Here is a 20,199-nt window from a genome sequence, read left to right as displayed (position 1 = left end):
AACAAAGGAAGAGGGAAAAGCTGTGATCTGGACCCCACTTTACCAGGGAATTATCACACTTCTCCTTTGCTCACATAGCTGGAATGCTTGCAACAAAACTGCAGTCGACCTTGGAACTGCATCGAGTTGAGGAGCAAACAACACATGGGAAAGTTCCTTGGAGCTCTTACAAACTGCACTTTGGGAAAGTGCAGCCAGCTGAAGCAAACTGTTCAGTAAATGGGCCAAAGCTCCATGTAAAGTCCATAAAAATTTGAGCAGGGATAGGCCCAGCCTGTGTTTTTATTCCTAACAGAGCGGCATGTACCCATTAATCAGATTTTAACCAAAAATATTGCAAAAGCAATGCAGTTGTACAGGTCAGGGAAGGGCACTGCCATGCTTCTGTTGTGTAGCCCAGGGATCAGGGTTTGGGAGCTCTAATCCTAAACCAGAATTTACAGGACATTAGGCTCTGCTCCTTGCTCTGATGTCCAGGTAACACAAAAGTGGATGCATACACCTACATGTATGCAGAGTCTATGTACAGACATGTACATATATTCCACCACATCAGCAAGATGTTTGAGCAAAATAAAACTATTCATCCTTAAAAAAACCCCAGAGCTCTACTGCCTCATATAGGGGAATACCTCCACAAGCGTTCAGTATAAAAACAAACACTAAAATTTATGCAATTAATGCAAACAATTAATGCAAAAAGCTGGCAAACACTTCCTGCACTCACTAAGGCAGGCACAGCCTGAAGGGCTGGGTGCTTCCAGAGCACTCAGGTGATCAGAAATGCAGGGCCAGAGGTTACAGCATGGTGAACATCAGAAAACAAAAGACAATACTGATAAATAGGTCTGTGAATCTTGAGCTTACATCAAAACAGATGGACTTTGGATACTCAAGGACAAGTGCTTCTTTACTCAGTTCTAACCAAACTGAATGATTTTGCTTCCCTCTGCATCTGTGTCTCGGATAGAGCTCTATGGCACATGATATGCATTGAATCCAAACCAAAAATAATGTTTATTTGGATGACAGAAGTGAAAGCAGTGGCTTGCCATTTAGCCCTACTTCAGTGCTGTCCTGGATTGCCAAGCAAATTGTATTCTCCTTGACATTGTACAGCAGTTTTCTTCTGTTAATTGGGAAGTTTTTCCTTATCTCTTCCACAACCACTCCTCCCTCCAGGGACACATCTGCTGATAACAGGCCATTGAATGTCACTGCATGACTGATAAGAATTACAGCATCCCATTGTGACATGCTTCACCCAGAGGGAGGAGCCAAGCATTCCTAACTGGATAAAATCTGAGATCCTGGGACAGCAAGACAGCTTCTCCACTGGAGAAGCTTCTCCACTGGATTCCCAGAGGAACAGCTGCCTCTTCCACTGGATCTTCAGAGGACGATTCCACCCTTCTACAGGATCCCTGCTCCAGCAGAACCACACCTGGCACTCCAGGAGGGCTGCAGCCACCATTCCAATTGGACTGCTACCAGCATCCTGACCAACAGGGTCAGGTTTTATTCTGACTGTCAGTGTTGTTTTAGTTTACTGCACTGTAATTTTATCCTTTTATTTTCTTCCCTAATAAAAAACTGTTATTCCTGCTCCCATATTTTTGCCTGAGACCCCTAAATTTCAAATTTACATAAATTCAGAGGGAGGGGGTTTACATTTTTGCATTTCAGGGGAGGCTCCTGCCTTCCTTAGCAGACACCTGTCTTTCCAAACCGAGACAAGTGCCTTTTTATCTGTGTGCTGCCCTTCACCTCTGTCCCCTCATTGTCCACCCCACCAGCAATAAGCTCTGTTTTGCCTTCCTGATATTTATTGCAGATGAAGGCAAAGCAAGACTGCACAGTCAAATATACCTTCAGGCAATTAATAAAGATAACTTTCTGGACATAATGTGGATGGACCTTTGCTGGGGAAAACAATTCTGGCTAACATGTGCATTTGAATTTGACTCAGACAGATTCTTCAAGGTGTTACAAATATTGAAATAAATCTGAACAAGTTTGGTAGCTGTGGAAAATATCTTTGAACAGACAGGACAGCCTGGGTCCAGTTCAGTTTTGATGCCTGCTTTGGAATGGTGGTGGTTATGAGATAATCATGACATAACAAAGAGTTAAATTCCTGACTGAAATTTCCTTCACATCTTAGATATCCACATTCTTAAGGTATTAGTGGTGGCAACATTAAAAAAACCCCCATTTTTCTACTATAAAATCTGCATTTATTACAGAACAGAGAAAATAAAACTAAGACTGCAGTATGTAATTAGAACTGCTACCAACATAGTGCTATATATCTGTAAAAACCTGGATTCATATGACATACAATGCATGCCACATCTTCATTTATTGTATGAAAATACTTGTTTCAATCACAGGGGTTTTTTTCTTTTGGGTTTTTTTTCCCCTCTTTTTTTTAGCTTTAGTGTTCTTTTTTTGAAGGTGGAAAGACATTCCAACAAATTCTACCCTGGTTTTGGTGACTTTTTTGGCTGCAGTACAGAGGAAGTTACATTTATTCTTGTCAGCATTTTAGCATGATGATATTGTTGCTTTTTATTAAGCAACTTTCTATTAATTCAAATATTCCCCTGCTAATCAAGTACAAATACTGCTGTGCCCAGGGTATGAAGGGTTCTGCACACAGATTTTCAAAACAATCATGACACACAGTGCCCACTAGCTTTGCCAGTTTGTACCTGGGATGCCCCTGTCAATCAAAAAAACCCAAAAAAACCTCTCCAAATCCTAGGCAAGGCATTTTCCCTGAGTTCTTTCTAGGAATTCCTTACATAAACTGCTACTTAGCACAGTCCATAAAGTATATTTATACTCTTACAGGTGTATGAGTTTTGACCATTTCCTCTGCCTCTTATGTAATTATATAAAAGCTATTATGCTACATGATTTGGAATTAAACAAGTCTTTCACTTCCAACCTGAATACAGGCAGTCTTTATAAATCTTATGCCAGAAAAGTCTAGTTCTCCCCTTATGTATGATTTTTCAAAAAAATTAATGGCTATGTGTCAACTGATCAAAAAGAGAAAAAGGTTGGCTGAAATATTTGAATATGCTTTACGAAATTAAAAGAATGTATGCTCCTACCAGATAAACCAAAGATTTTGTTTCTTTGAAGGTGATAGTTTCATATATATCTGCACTGCAGGCCTTATTGACCCATTCATTTAGGACACTTATGATAAGTTATGATAAGTTATTTTAATAGTCAACTTACTTTCACCTTCCCCACAGCTTATCCTTGATAAACAACTGACTTCAGATATGCTCAAACATCCTTATGGATCATGTTTTGCACTGGATTCTGTTTAAATTGTCTTTCCAAATCAAACAAATCCTGCTAAAAGGAAATGTCTCCACACACGGCACAATGGAAGGAACTCACCCAGCTGCAATCTTAACTAGCAGCAGAGTGAAACTTCTGAAGGTAAATCCTATTTCCCACAGTATTATTTAACCTATAAAAGCAGGGAATATAGAAGCAGAGGCCAAACTCATTATTCCTACTTCCTTCTCAGGACAGCATTCCCCATTAGATTCAAGCTGAGTGATTTTGTTTATTGAGAATACTGAAATTTGATCTCAGGCTGCTACTGCCATATGAAAGAGGTTTTTAAAAATTATTTTTTGCTTATGTTTTTATAAAGAGCTTCAAAGGGGAGAAGTGTGTTATTTTTTTCTCCTCCTACTGAAAGCAAATCAAAGTCCCTTGAGCTACATTTTACTGTTTATACACAAGCATTAAACTGCCAGGATATAGCATGAATAGAACATCTGAAAACAACTTTCAGAACATTGCAACATTTCATAACAAGACCAATGCACTGACTATAAATCACACTTAACCAGTACATTTTCAGGTTCTCAGATAATATGGGTTGAGAGGAAAAAATTAATGGCCTTTGTGTGCATAAAAACTACACAATAAAGTTCATTCATGAATATAAAATAGCACCTGTTATTCGTACTGAAATGTTTTCTATGATCTGAGCTCAGACCACAATTTAAATCTGATAGTCAGCATATATGCCCCATCTTTATGTTACTTTATGTAACAAGAAATGTGATAAATTTTAACTGAACCATTAATGTCTGCTTTTCAGCTTGTGATGGACTTAAAAGTCTACAAATATACATGAAGAAAGGTATAATAATAAACTATTTGAAAAAATGAGTGAAAGATCTGAAGTTCTAACTCCTGATTCTGTTTTCCTGTGAACTTTAAGAGAGGTCTGAAGTTTAGAGAACTTTATCAATTTCTCAGTTCATGATAAAACCCATTATCCACTGATAACTCACCCTCTTCTGCTCTTTAATATACTCCATCAGTTCCTCTGTTGTCCTTTTCACTGCTTCTTCAATTGCTTTTTCACTTCGTTTCTGCTCCTCCATTAATGCTTCCTTGACAATTTCCTTTCCAAAAGAAAAGGATGTAAGTGTATATGAAAAAAAAAAGTCACAAATGTGATAAAAGGTCATCCCTTTTCCTCCTGCTAAATTTTTATTGCCTCTATACTCTTTTCCCAGGTATAGTTATCCTAAATGTATGCAGTATCTTCATAAAAATTGATAAATTCAGTACTAAAGGGTAAATGAGAGAGAGAAAAAGAGAGAGAAATAATACATTTAAAGCTATATTAATAGAAATACAATGTTCCCTGAGAGCTGAAAATGATAAAGCAATTCAGATTTTCCCTTCCATCAGGAGTAGGGATGGCAGGGATTTACCAGGTGCTGTTATTCAGTTGGAAGTGCCCTACAAGATCATCTGCTCCAGCTGCCTGAGCCCTTCAGGCCCAAGAATTAAATTATTAAGGGATTCTCCAGAAACCTCTGAAACACTGACAGTCTTAGGGCAGGACCAGCTTTCTGCAAGCCTCTCCCAGTGTCTGACCACCCTCTTCTGAAGAAGAGCTTCACAGTGTCCAGTCTGAACCTCCCCTGATGCAGTTTTGAGCCACTGCCACAACGCCAAAGTCGGTTTCTAACCTGTGATACAAATTATCAAAGCTTTGTGTAAACTTATACAAAAACTTGTCAAAATAATTAATTTGCTTCCAAACTCACTGTATTAGCATTACCCTCCATCAAATGCATTACAATAGAGAACACCAGGTACCACTTTTTAAAACATCTGTATCACGTGCAGCAGGGAAGGAAACTGCTGGGCTAAAGTCACTGTCCCAAAACTGAAGTCCCAGCTTCCCAAAGCCACTCATGGAATAAGTAATGACATTATTAATCCAAGTGTTCTGTTTCCAAGATTCAGGAGAACAAAATGACAAGACTCAGATTCCTATAAATCCTGAAAATGCAACATTTTCAGAAAGCGAAAAAAGCAACCAGTAAAAGTGATCACATGATCTTAAATGTTCTTTCAGAGAGATCAAGGGGACGATGGAGAGTGCCTCAGAAATCAGAGAGAAATTGGCAATTCCTGTGCCTTTGTTCTAGACATTCCAAATTGGAAGAAACAGAAACTCTGGTGGTGCACCTGAAGAATTAAGCAGGAAATGGAAAAAAACCTCAGTGGTTCAAACAGGAACACAACATGACTTCTAGCGTATTTATTCACACACATGATTTATGATCTTTAAAAATTTTTAAATCAAAACTTGTAGAAAATCAAAGGTAAATATAAATGGATTCCTTTTTACTCTTCACTGGTTAGACATAACACTGCATTACCCACAGATTTGTTTACAGGTTTGCTTGACTGCAGAGCAATACAGACATTTTATGATACCTATTTATAGCCTGGATTTGGGGGAGTGGGGAAGGTTGGCTGGAGGACAGGTGGAGTAAGGTTTTGGAAATAGAAGATGTTTATGAAGTTGCATAATTCATCTGTATATTTAAGAGTGGCATTTTACAATATCCTATTAGTGTACAAAATTAATAATCCACCAAATTGGATCAAGCTAATTTTTTTTTAAAGTCCCTTCAGTGGAAGTTATTCAACTGAAAAAGAAAGCTGTATTTCTTACCTTTAGTTGTTTGCTCTATTTCAGCCAAAATGGAATAGTTTCTGCAGAACTACACTTTTGCTATTTTCATAGCAGAAAAAGTCTAAAATCCCAAATTTAAAATGTGTAACTATGTAGTTCCCACTGCTCTGGAATGCAGTACACATGAAAATCAGTTGTGAAAAGTGATTATGATTTTTTTCTGTTTTAATTCAGTTTACCAAAGAAAAATCCTGAGAAAAAGGTTTCTTTCACTACAGAACTCTGGCAAGACTAACAGAAAAAGTAGCAGAAAATTACATATTACAGAAATATGCTGTTCTTATAATTATACTCTCATGCCAGTTTAATTTGTCAAAAGGTCCCAAAATACTGTCTTGTGCTAGAATGGAAAAAAATCCCATAACTTATCCCATTAATCTCTTCAGAGCAAATTACAGAACTGATAAACTCCTATATCTTAATATCTAGAAAATTTTACACCCATAAAATACTTACAATCAGTTGAAGTATGTTAAGTATCCTTGATACGATACTTGAAACACTACATAATCCAAATAAGTATTTGGACTATAAAGTCCAAATAAAAACACAATTAAATTCTACAAGTCTATTAATAAAATACAAGAAAACAGAAACCTCTAGCAATACCCTTATGGAACTAGTTCATTACACTGACATTAAAACAGAAGAAGTAAAATTGGAAAAAATTCTTTTTCATTTCTGCTGGTATTGGCACAAATCTCCAGGGCTGTGGTTAAATTACCATCCCTGGAAGTATTTTAAAAATATGTAGGTGTGGCACTTGGGGACATGAGTTAATGGTGGCTTTGGCAGTGTGAGGTTAACAGAGGGACCCAATGATCTTAAGGGTCTTTTCCAACCTAAGTGATTCTGTGATTCATCTACCACATTCTAGTTAACCACATTAAGTGCTGATGCATCTTCCCAATTTATAAACAATTCTCTGTTTCGGACACAGATTACCTCCTGTTACCACCTGAGAATCATCTCAACACTTACTGCCACCAGACAGATCCTGTAGCCACCAGACAGGACAATCTCATGTGACAAAAAGACTCCTGCTTTAGTGGGCTTCATCCCAACGTTTGGATTTACCAGACTGCGGGCAGCTGTCCACAACACTTTTGATTTATTGGGGTTTTTCTGTGATTATTCACAGGATGAATCATACAGATCCGTTTCTCTGAGATCCCAATATCTGTTTCTCATCTGAGCTGAAATGTTACCCCGCTGACTGGTTTCAGGAGAAATTAAACAGTTCCATAAAACACACATCTTTCTTCACAGGTCATGTCTTAAAAACCAGCTCCTACAACCTCTGACAATGCTCCTGGTTTGCACTGTCCCCTACCTGCAGTTCAAAATGGGCAAACACAGAGTCCTGTGAAACAATGACACTCGAGACTATCAAAAGACAGCTTTGCTGTGATATCAGTAAATGGAAAGAAAACTCTTTTATCCCTTTCACTCAGTTCAGAAGTCTTCAAAGAGCAAACACTGCACAACAGCTCCCTAGTCAGCTCTGTCATATTCTTTTGATCTTAATAATTGATAATAGTTTTTCCTTCTGTGACAAGAATCCTCACTTCTTTTATACAACCTTCCACTAAGTGCTCTCCTCTAGGTACTCAGTTACTGTCTGTCTTTGCTCTATTTCTGTCATTAGAGCAAATTATCAACAAATATAAATGCATTTAAATTCAGATATCACCTATTACTGTTGAACAAAACCTTAGCTGCAGGTACGTTCTCTCAGCATGTGTCTACTTCTCCTTCATCTCTTTCCTCTTTCCTCTAAGGCTATATCAACCTTTAGATACTATCCTAACTTAGATTTTGGTTGCAAAGGAAAAAATTTGCCTTTATTTCATCCTTAACTAGAAAGTGTAGAGTGTTATTTGAGCCTCTTAATGCTATTTAATGGACTCAAGAAAATGGAAAAACCCAGTTTCCTGTAACAAGGTAAGGAAGAAAACTCCACAAAGTGGCACTTGAGGCGCAAGTCCTCTCTCTCCTCCCTTTATTTTTTTTTTACATATTTGATCAGTGGCTGGAGTACCAAATTATAGTCACAAAGTTGTCTTTGTTATGTGACTCTCTATACATGTGCTTGACATGACACCAGTTAGAATATTAAGAATGCCTAATCAAAAATAAAATACAGACATTCAAATACTCAATTGGCAAACAATAGTCAATCATGTATTAGAAATGACAACCACACAATCACAACATATAAATGTGTACAAAGCCAGAAAGAAAAAGCAGTGGTGCTCGATACACCAGAGAACTCCAGACAGTATTTAAAAAATAAAACAAGCCATATGTTGCTTTGCAATTTTATAGGAAAATTCTTTTGTTTCCACACAAGGATCAGGTGGCAGTGCTAAACTTTATCTAGGAAATGCAACCACAGACTGCAATGTTAGTGGTTTTTCAGAAAATAGTAACCCTCAAATTATAATGTCTGTGGTTACAAACTACTACAGTCTACTTCTGAACTCAGACATGGTTAAGGTCTGTGTGCTGTGAACTATTCCTTTTCCAGACTTTGCAAGCATATTAAAAATAAACTCATCTAATGGCAGGGATCTCTTTCCACTCAGCCCTGCTGAGTTGTGTCCTTCCTCACACACTCAAGATTACACAGGATTTTCTTTCAATGTGTCTCCACAAGCACTGGCCACACTAATGTTTCTACTAGATGGTTGAAAAACAAGAAGAAAGTAAAACTGAAAATGATGGTTTGCTATCTTCTTGAGAGAAATGTAAGCACACACTCCCACTGGAAGTTGTGCAATAAAGGCAAGAGGAAGAGGAGAAGAGATCCTTTGAAGAGCAAGTTCTTCTCCGGCACATTGTGTGATACCATGTTATCAATAGACTATTTTGTTAGGAATTGGGATATAGAGGAAAAAACCCCAACAACTGCTTGTATGAGTCCACAAAATACTGAACATAAAGAGCAATGTTACAACAGTCCAAGCCTATTACTGAAAAACCATTTCGTCTTCCAAAGATTAGCACTGACCCACCCAATGAAAATCCTATGGAGTCATAAAAAGTTATTTCTGAAATTGCATTTAAAAATATGCCACTTTGCTAAGTACTTCAGAAACAGAATAGAGGGAATATTTCAAATTCTGACTCCTCCACAGGACTCTGCAACCCTTGTAAAAGATGAAAAAAATAACAAGTGGACAAAGAGAGATTGATAAACATAATAGTTTGTATTCCCTTAACTGACAATGCCCTCAAAGCTCTGTGTACCATAAACACAAAGAGCTTTTAGGATAAAGAAATTAAATTTCAAGGAAGTTAAATTATTATTGCACCATGTTAAAAGCCTCCCTAGTAAAAAAAAATCATAGAAGAAGGGCAAACAATGCCAATATAGGTAAAAGTTGATCTTCTGATAACAAATACTATAAACAGAGTGATTAATGAGGAAAAAGAGACAACAGCAAACCCTGAAACAGGCAAAAAGCAGTTGATAGCCTATTTAACAGAGAAAGTGTGATGGAGTAAAGGGCTAGAAATTTGCAACAGCAATTACAGCAGTATTTACAAGGGAGAGAAAAAAACGCATTAATAAAAATAAAGTAAAAGTGGGAGCTTTGTAGATTGAACCTTGTTTGAAGATTGCACCTTTCTTTTTAGATATGATATTTTATTTCCTACATATATGATGCCAAATGCATGCTGTAAACAAAAGATTGTATTTACAATTAGATCTGAAACAAAACCATGATACAGTTCAGAGCAACAAGCAGCACAACTGTTCTTGAGGGTGCAAAAAGTATTTGGGAAGTGGAAAAGGAAAAAGGAAAGACTAAGAAACCCTTGAGTGATAGTGGTGCATTTATAAAGAGACATCACAGAGATTTATCAGGGTCTTCATTGTGTACAGAAATAGCTCACAAAGGGGCCATGGAGGAAAAAGTGAGTTAGGTTTCCAAATTTGATATGAACCAAGAGGTAACCTTGGACAGAACAAATTTATTGGACAATGAAAATACAAGACAGATGTATAATCCCCATATATTTCCTCTTTTCCCCTTATAATGTCCACCAAAAAAATTCCTTCAATATCTACTCATTTGATGCATGAGAAAAAGTGAATTGTTTTTTTACAGATTACAGGGCTAAGAAAGGGACATTTAATAGCTAATACATCTGACTGAAAGCTAGAGTGGGAAAAAAACTTTTAGAAAACCTTTTTTCTTCTTAGTCCTTACAACCTTCTTAAATTCAGGGCAATGGGGAAAAATATTTAGACAAACAGTAATTTTCAACAAGAATTTAACAGCTAATTTTAGCATTTGTAGAAAAGAAACAAAAACCAGATCCTTAGGAACAAAGGCAACCACTTCATGTTTTTATTTACATATCTTTTATTCCCTTACACATCACTGGGTATGGAAATCCTTGAGAATTCCAATACCAAATTCCTTCAGGTTTGCCAAACTACCAGCAAAAGCACTCCCTCAAGTAGATGAGAACCAAAAAAATTTGATAATGTAGCAGGTAAGGAGACACTCATTCTTTATGATTTAGGTGATCTAGACATTTTAATTTTAGGATTTAGGTGTTCTATACATTTTTATCTAATCAATGGTATATGCTGATATTCATAAATGCATGGAAACTCATTAAATACCATTTAAACAACTATAACCATTTTCAGCTATCTAGATGTTTGCAAGTAAAATTGTATTAATGCTTTCTAAGACCATAGATTACAAATGTATTGCTCTGCAAAGAACACCACAACATGAACCTTCAGAAATGTGAACATACTCAATCGTCTTTAATTCTTAAAGATTGATTCAGCAAAGACCACTGAAAAGCTCCTTTTTTTTTTTTTTTTTTTTTTTTTTTTTTTTTGGTAAGCATTTCAGTTAGCTTCTCTTGCAAAAATATTGTTTCTTTGTATATCTCAGTATATCTCAGCTGTGGCTTGGCTGAATGAGACACCACAGCCTCAGTTTTCCTGAAACACTTTCCCATTGGTAAGATAATTTTGCCTTACTGTTTTTCCTCATGTCCAAGAGGAAGCAGAGTTTATGTTAGCTCTTTTAATAAATTAAAGGGTTTTTTTTCCTTTTCTTTCCTAAATATTTTCAGCTTTCAGAACACTTGAGCACTTGAGTCTCTAATGGATCTGCTGTGTGGATTATGGCAGAGATGAACTCAGGCTCTTTTTCCCTGGAGAATTAGGGTAAACTACACTAGATTATATACAGTATTTTAAATTTAAGCCTTCAGGAAATGACAAAGGTGATTCTTTGCTTCAAATGCCTTAGCAGAATTATTTATTTCAAGCTATGAGATGGACTTAAATTTCCAGGGCTCACCCTGCAGCTGCCAGCTTTCCTTTTACTTTTAATGACTTTATTTTAAAACAACAATAGTGGTGCATAAACTCTCTTCAGTTTCTTATGCTAATTCTCTTCCACACCACCACGGGTTTCACGTCCTTTGTGCAGCTGAGTATTTGGCTCTGTAAAATGATAACAACTGCCATGCAGAGAGCTCTGTGCATTATAGCTATGGGAGCTACTCTTCATTCCCCACTAATTATTAATTTAATACAGCAGCCTTTATTCAGAATTGTATGGATATCACCATCCTATATCCCCAAAGAATTTTTGGACTTCTGTTTTTTCAATGAGTAAAAATAAATGTAAAGAAGGGTAGAGGGAATTGTCCATTGTTTTTTCAGTTTAGAGTTGTACCCCATGAGCTTCACTGCAATTTTGGATTGCAGTGAAGTAAAAAGCTTCTGCCTCAGACAAACTACCTCTTATACTTTCTCCTTATCTGGAGGATACCCACTTTTTATTTAAATAGGTGTTCTAGAAAGAATTCTAGTGGAGGAATTTCACCACTCTCCACACTGACAACTACCAGGCATTAAACTCTCCTTGCAGGGAAGATGCCACTGTAAAAAACACCAGAAAAATACAGAAAAGAAAATACTGGAGACATGCCAAGCTACGTCTAGTCTGTTAAAGAGATGAGTTCCTAATCTATGATGACTTTTCAATGTGCTGAAAGAGGATCACGAGGCCCCTTGCAAATGAACATTATCTTTAATCAAAAGACTAGTAGTTTTTTCAAGGAGAGCTTGTTCTTCCTTGATTTAAAATGCAAGTCTGCTCTTCCCCAAACTGAGAATGCTCTTCTAAATTAAAAAAAAAAACCCAAACAAACAACAACAACAAAAAAACCAGAAACAAAAAAAAAAACACAAAAAAAAAAACCACAAAAAACTCTTATAAAAGCATCAAGCACCTGAAAAACACAATTATAGAATCTGAAGATGCTGCCAGTCTCAATCAAAATGGAAGTCATCTGGATTTTTACTACTTCACAACCTCAGTTCTTCCTTGATTTAAAATGCAAGTCTGCTCTTCCCCAAACTGAGAATGCTCTTCTAAATTAAAACAAACAAACAAACAAACAAACAAAAAAAAACCCCCAGAAACAAACAAACAAAAAAAAAACACCACAAAAAACTCTTATAAAAGCATCAAGCACCTGAAAAACACAATTATAGAATCTGAAGATGCTGCCAGTCTCAATCAAAATGGAAGTCATCTGGATTTTTACTACTTCACAACCTCAAGAGCATGCTCTAAAAAACATTTTTCCATTTCCCTGATGTGGTAAAATATCTCATTTATCCCTTTAGAGTTATAAGGCTTCAAAAAATAATACCTTTAAGTACAAATACCATGTCTCTAAGTAAAGACCCCAAGTCACTGGACCAGTCAAAGCTTTCATGAAAAGCTTTCATTAAAAAAACCCCAAAACAATATTCATGTTACTGTAATCCTTTAATTTCTTAAAGAAAAAGCAAAGGTGAAGAAGGTGGTATGTCAAGGTTGCTCCATCAAGTTGAAATATTTAACTCAGTATGTTTTAGTTCCTACTTTCACTGGAAGTTTATCTTTACTCGGCTCTTTCATATTTGGTAACAAAATATTTCATTTTAAACATTATTTATTTATTAAATTGTCTCTAAATCTCCCAATTTTTCTCTGGCAATGTTAAATTAGTATAATCAATTTTAAATGGAAATAGTATTTCCTTATCTGCAGACTGGACAACAATTTGACTGAGGACAAACATTTGTTTTTAGGACAAAGTTTTGTCAAGCATGAATTTCTCACAAGTAGAAGCCATCTGCATAAACCTTCCAGATTTGGATCCCCTCTGGGTCTCCTTCCTGGCCACTCTATAGCAACACCACCAAAAAAGTCTAAAACAATACCTGGATCATCCCTGCAAAGGAAACACTCCTCTTTTCTTCTTTTAAACAAATTATTTAGGTGATGAAGAACAATTTTACCATGTAATTCAGCACAAGTGTGATCTTCAAACCTTTATTGTTCTTCTTCTTCAAACCTTCTATTGTGAGGCTAAAACTGCCTAACCAATGAAATGTAAACAACCCATACTTTAATGTTTTTTCCCATTTGCTTTGTCTTACATAGTCATATAACTTCTAGTGTATTTAAAAACTGGTGGAAAGAAAAAACCAATATATTTTATTTTAATCAAGAAAATGAATGGATGGCAAGTTACTCTTTTAACCAACAAATCAAAACTCTTAATCATGTTTCTCTGGTCTAGAGGGCAAAGGAGAAGCCAACAAATTCATTCCACCTTTACAAGGAAATTTATTTTCCCTCACTTTCATAACCTAAATGTTTTACAGATACACAGTGGTGCTACAGTTTTTAAAACATGTCCTTTATAAACTATTGCACCATGCAGATGAAAATGCCTTTTTCTCTATGGGTTTCCATCTCAAAGATAATAATAAAATTTTCAATGTTTTTGAATTTTTCCATTAATTATTCCTACAGTTACTTGTGGCACTTTGACTGTAAGCCATTCTGCCTCACCTATTTGCAGAAGACCAGACTGACCCTTTGTGATCTTCCCATTTCACAGGTTTACTGCATCAGTGAAGGCAAACTCCTTCGCTTTAATACTATGCTTAATTTCTTTTTTAGTTCAAATCAATAAAGCAAATCACTTTGAAATAATTTACGGCAAAATAAAATTTTATTCTAGGATTTTTTACATTTCATTGTCTAAAATGTTAGACTCTGTGTTTGCATTTTGGCCTTTACAGAGCTGACTTAATATATTGCCTAAACAATAACTACAAGAGAGTCAAGACTGCAGTTATAGCTTTTGTAAGACAAATCCTACAGAAAACAAAACATAAATAAGAAACAACTCTGTGTGGAAGGCTCTACACAGAAAAAATTACTGCCCACACACTAAGTGCCTTGTAGGCCCAAGTGTTTCTCATTGTTAAACCAAAGCTGTATCTGACACCACATATAAGTTATCATTTGGCACATCAGCTCTGAAGGACTTTTGTTGACAGAAAATTTTTGTGCTCTGTGTATGCTTATAATTGCAACGGCCTAAAGGAGACATGCAAGTTCTTGGCATAGGAAGAAGGAAAAATTTCTCCAAGAAACCAATTTCTCCATGAAAGTCCTTCCTCCCCAGGGAATTTGTACTCATTAATTAGAGAATAAAGAGTGTAACTTCATATATACCACAGATATATGTGATAGAATTTTGGAAATCTCAAGAAAAATCTGCATTTTTTCCTTAATTAAAAATAGATCAGGCACTCGAAAAAATGAACCAGACATGAAGGTGAATTAATCATGTTATAACCAAGTAAGAGAAATTATTCCTGTTACAATGAAAGTTGTCAGAGCTGTTTGGTATTAAAAGAAATGGAATTAACTAATGACACTACTAAAGGAGTACATAAAGAGCAACATATTTACACCAGAATTAATCTCAAGGGCCTCCAACACCTCAGTGCTGCTCACCATCACAAGTACATCACCAGGTACTTCCACACTAGGAACTACTTGATCTGAAAGAAGCTTGAGTGGAAAAACCTGTCCCTTGGAGAGACCTGAATCACTTCCTTAGGGAAACGCAGACATGGCAGCGGATTTAGGACTTTATCAAAGACTAGATTTAGGACTTTATCAAAGGACTATAGTCCTTTACCAAAGAATAGATCCATCCAAATTAAATCACTTCTAATGTCATCCTGTCTTGTGACAACTTCAAAGGCAACATCAACCATGAGAGAGTCTGCAGCAGGCTGCAGAGTGAAGGCAAACCTGCCCCAAGTTGCTGGCCCAGCTTTGCCCACGCCTCTCCCACACCCAGGACACCCCATACCCCCAAACCCATCAACAGAACCCTGGCTGAACTCCAGCACCCACCACGGGACTCTTCCACCCAAAATCCTCAGTATCCATCAAAAACCTTCTCAGACTTCTTTACCATAGTCCTCCACCTCCTCCCAATCTCTTCCTGCTCCACAAGCTACAGGATTGCTGTCTTTACTCCAGTAAATGAACACTTTGCCACTCTCCCTTCCAGAGAGTCTCTACAACACTGGCACCAGTTCTCCTTCTGAACAGTCTGGATGATTTGTATCTAACTAAACCCAAGCAATTGTTCTCAGCTTGACTTCAGCTTTGAGCTCAGCTGTTCATCCTTCTGTTCTGAAGAAGAGTTTGACTGCCTGAAGGCTCGCTGAAAGTCTTGAAAATTGACATTTCACCATTTGATACTTTACATTTGAAAGAAATAAAGAAGACATATTAAAAAAAAATCACTCTATTTACATTAGGAATTCAGGCAATACAGAGTATGATACTGGCATGGCATCAAACCTTTTTTTTTGTAGCTGATTAGGTATATGAGGTTATTAATTTTGTTTAACAATGGAAAGGGAAATGGTGTCTGTTTCCAAAGAGTACTTTTATTTTACTTCAAAATTCTTATGATTTGGGTTTTTTTCTTATGCAGCACATAAAGAAATACAGCAATATCAAATTACAACACACCAATGAAATATATACCCCTTAAATTTCTGAAGACTATGACTATAACATTCAAATATGCCACCAAGAAATCAGTGAATTCACAGGCTGCCCCTCAAAATCCAACATCACAGACCACAAAATGCAACTTATGGAACAGTAATTTACTTTCAATTTTAATACATTTCATTTTGAATTTGTAGAAATGCTAAAAGCACTGTTGGCAATGTCCCTCTCAATTTGTGTTAAGTGACAAACATTTATTGTTATAGAAGCATCTTTCCAGTGATTAAAAACATTTCTGGTTCATTAGTGCTTTACGTTTCCAGTTTTTATAACTCTTTATTTTGTACCTGTTCTGTAAGGAACAAATATAACATCTGTAGTCTCCTACAGGTATGGAAGTCATCTGAACTGTTTCACCATAAATGCCACTCTCTGAGCTGCTCATCCTGGGCTCCTTTTGAAGTCAGGGGACAAAACCAGGCATGATTTAAATCATTTCAATATATGTACCTTTAAAGGTCACAGGAACTGTGTTCTGTATGTGCCTCCATACACACATCTAAGTGAAGATAAACTGCTTGCTGTGCATTGCAAATATCAACTAAGTGACAGATGTCACAGGAAAATCTACCACAACAACAGAAGACATACAAAATAAAAACAAAAACACACAGAGCAGGTGCATGGAAGGGTAAAACATACTAACCTGATTCTGCTTTCTCTGCTCTTGCATGGCTTCTGAAACAGCCTGGGCAATCTTCTCTCTATGACTGTCACGTTCTGCTTCCCACAGTTTTCTTTCTTCTGCATGAATCTTCTCCATATTTCTCCTCTCCTCCTCTACTGCTTTCAGAACAGCTTCCTGCACTACTTCTTTTTCAGCCTTTGAAACAGACCAGGCACAATTAGATGATCAACACACCCAACCTGAATGACTCATATTTATCACCTTCACAAGATAAAGGATGTGAATATTTTCACTTCTGAACTACGAGGTTCAATTTATCTTACAGTGCTACCAAGCAGGTATTACCTCTGGGCAATGACTTGTGTAGTTACAGAAAGCAAAAGGAAGTTACAGGAAGGCTCTTAAATTCCACCTACTGAAAACATATGCATTCATAACTAGTTTGCTTAGTACAAAAAAAAAACCCAAAACAAACCAACAAACAAACAAAAAAACCCCAGCAAAACCCATGCAAGAGTAGGCACATCATGGGCCTCCCTTGATATTCCCATGTAAGAGATATTCTCGCTCTTAACCTACAAATATCTGAAGTGCAAGTTTGAACACTTTCTGTAGAAAATCAGCCAATATACATTTGTTAAAACAAATGTCTCTTCCCTCCCAAAGCTCCTCATCCATGCTACAAGAAGTACTGTTTTATTTGCTCCCCCATCATTACATTCAACCATTATCTGAAATCACTGAGAATTTGAAGCCAACAGCTCCACACATGCATAGCTACACTAATATATGTATCAGCAAGACAACTACTGCATAATAACTACAAATAAAACATGGCAAACTGAAGTTCAAAATAAGCAAACATGGGCTAACAAAGCTTAATCACAAATCCCTCAGCTTAATAATTCTGTATTCATCAGATACACTTCCAAGTAAAGCTGTTTCTTTCAGTTCAGTGGGCTTGATTTTCTACTTAGATATTAAAAATACAATAATTAAATTAGGATGTTTTATTATACACACATTTTCCTGTAGATATCAACCATGTAAGAAATATTTGTGGTACTACTGAATGTCATTCAGTGAGGTGCTCAGCCAGTGTTCATGTACTACATAAGAAAGACATACAGAAAATTATAATATAGCCTGATGAACTGCTCCAGGTAATACACACCACTAGCTTCCCCAGATCATTACATGCAACTGAACTTTTGTACTGGATTCTACACCAGTATTAGAAATTAATTACAGCTTAAAATTTACAAAATTATTGTCCTAACAGCAATGCACTTAATAATGAAATAGACAGGAGAAATCATATTTAAAAACTGAATAGTCACTTTTAGCCAAACATCAGCTTACATAAAATAATTCAAAACCTGTTAATCTGTCCCTGTTTGTATATAACTTTAATAATAGTTCTCTCCTCATTGAAGATGCCCATATTCAATTAAAGTTAAATAAGACATGATTGTTTCATTAAGATAATCAGTTGACCCTGCTACCTAGCTCTTCAAATCAAGATGCAATGATGTCAAAGGACCACAAAAAGAAATATTTAGGTAACAGCAACAACTGAACTGCAATTTTGTGACTTCTTGTTATAAACAATTCAGAGGCTATTGTCCAAGAGAAGGCAGTTCCATCTGTGCATCAAGACATGGGATATAGCAGATATGTTCACCTTCAGTAGAAGCAGCTTATTCTAAGCACAGATGAGAACACAGAGCTTGATAAATACAAGTATGAAACAAAAGTAAGTGTCTGAGCTTGGCATTTCTAATGACACACATGGAATCCACATGGCATGTCCACTAATTAATGAGAGATACCTTTGCAGCAGCTGCCAAAGCCTCCTTGCTCCTCTGTCTTTCTTCATCCAAACACTTGTCCAGCATTTCCTGCAAAGTTATGAAAAATTAAACTGCAACAGACAATAAAGGAGTGGCTAAAAATGAAAAATTAAACTGCAACAGACAATAAAGGAGTGGCTAAAAACAATTTCAAACAGTCACAGTGCTTAAGAAAGCTTCCTCTTCCTGTCAGTAACTGTGACAGGATCATTCCCAATAAACTCCACGATGCTGGGGCTCTTATTTTTTTGGTAAACAAAAGCAGTACCTTGTGCTTTTGTGACTGCTGCATCATAGCTTCTTCTATCTTTTCTGACAATACTTCCTTTTCTGCTTCCAAAATGTCAAGAAGTCGTTGATGCTATCGGGAGAAAACATTCATATTTTGTTAACCATGTCCAGTGAGTAACACAGACAAAAAGAATTAATCCAAGACACTTAGACTTGTCAGTTACTCACAAAATTACTACAAATGTTGATTCAGTTAAATTACATTCACAGAACTCCTTTAAGTGATTTAATGTCATGGAAAAATTCCAATAATAAGAAATATTTTGTTTCCTGAATAATTAGTATTTCCTTTCAGTCTAAAAGTTATTGTGAAAGAAGTTGAAAAATGAATCACTATGTAAAAGCAACACTTACACAATTGATAAAGATGGTCTAAGCAAAACCACACTTTATTTCATTTAAACAGTTGCAGAATTTAAATTAGTCTTGCACTACCTCAGTTTGTACACTTTGTACAGTTTCTATGTACAGAGAGTAGAAGGTAAATGTATTTCTCTCAACCATTTGTGATATTGTGACCCTGGAGACCCAGGAAACATGAACAAATGAAAATTCTGCTTTTTTGTCAACTTCTTGTCATCCTAAACATATTTTCAGGGAGAAAATGAACTCTGAAGTGACCACGTATTCTACATGCAGATATGGAACTGTTCATAATCACATCAATTTTTTTTTCTCTGCATCAAGTAAAGAATTTTCAGGATGCGAGTTTTGTCTCTAAGAGATAAGCTGTTTCCCAAACCCAAAAATTATTGCTGGAAATTACTGATGCTACATATTTGTCATGATATAATTGCTAGCAAGTCATTACATTTTATTGCAAGTTATTTAAGAGATGATCTATTATAACCTGCAAGTACAGTATCAATGCAATAACATTTTACAAGATCACCAAGAGGAAAGTTACAGTAGAGTTTTATATAAGTGTATATAACAAACATAAATTTTTTACACATACAGTTAAGCAGGCAAATCCCCCTTTCACCAGCATATCTAAGAAACAGTAATTTATGTTTCACAAATTTTATTATGTTTTAATTTCAAGTGTCTCTAATGGCAGCTAGAAATACATTACCAACCTGGAATACTGTGTTCTGAAAAATATTTTTTCATTTGAAGAATAGAAAACTTTTAGACTGCTTTATAAAGTAAAACGCCTATCTGGCCTTCCAGGATAAACATGTAAGGAGGCATTTCCTTGTGAATTTGCTTAAAATAGGTCTGAATGTGGCAGACATATTCTAATGGAAAACACCTGTGGAAGGAGTAGCAAAATTCACATCATGTTTATACTTAATGATGTGTAACTCTCTTTTCTTGTGTTTTCAGACATTAGCTTTAACTATCAGGGCACTTACAGAAGTTACATTTTCCCAGTAATGCAAAGATGAAACAATAAATTGATTTTATTATTTAATATCTCTCCATGACTTCACTTGACTAACTGCA

At 36.1% G+C, this 20,199-nt stretch overlaps 1 protein-coding gene across 1 annotated transcript in view; it reads right to left on the bottom strand.

The window, feature by feature from the left end:
• CCDC91 (coiled-coil domain containing 91) overlaps window positions 1–20,199 on the bottom strand; it is a 117,483-nt gene that overhangs the window by 21,004 nt on the left and 76,280 nt on the right. The window contains exons 9-12 of the mRNA XM_039708185.1: window positions 18,728–18,820; window positions 18,439–18,507; window positions 16,625–16,801; window positions 4,335–4,448 (exon numbers count right to left, since the gene is read on the bottom strand). Of these exons, the coding sequence (XP_039564119.1) occupies window positions 4,335–4,448; window positions 16,625–16,801; window positions 18,439–18,507; window positions 18,728–18,820 (453 nt within the window). The remainder of the gene's footprint in view (window positions 1–4,334; window positions 4,449–16,624; window positions 16,802–18,438; window positions 18,508–18,727; window positions 18,821–20,199) is intronic.

This window comes from Passer montanus, unplaced genomic scaffold, assembly GCF_014805655.1.
Source record: "Passer montanus isolate IOZ18808 unplaced genomic scaffold, ASM1480565v1 scaffold20, whole genome shotgun sequence".
Lineage (NCBI taxonomy): Eukaryota > Metazoa > Chordata > Aves > Passeriformes > Passeridae > Passer > Passer montanus.
The sequence above is the reverse complement of the archived record's forward strand: the minus strand, read 5'-3'. Positions and strand labels throughout refer to the sequence as shown.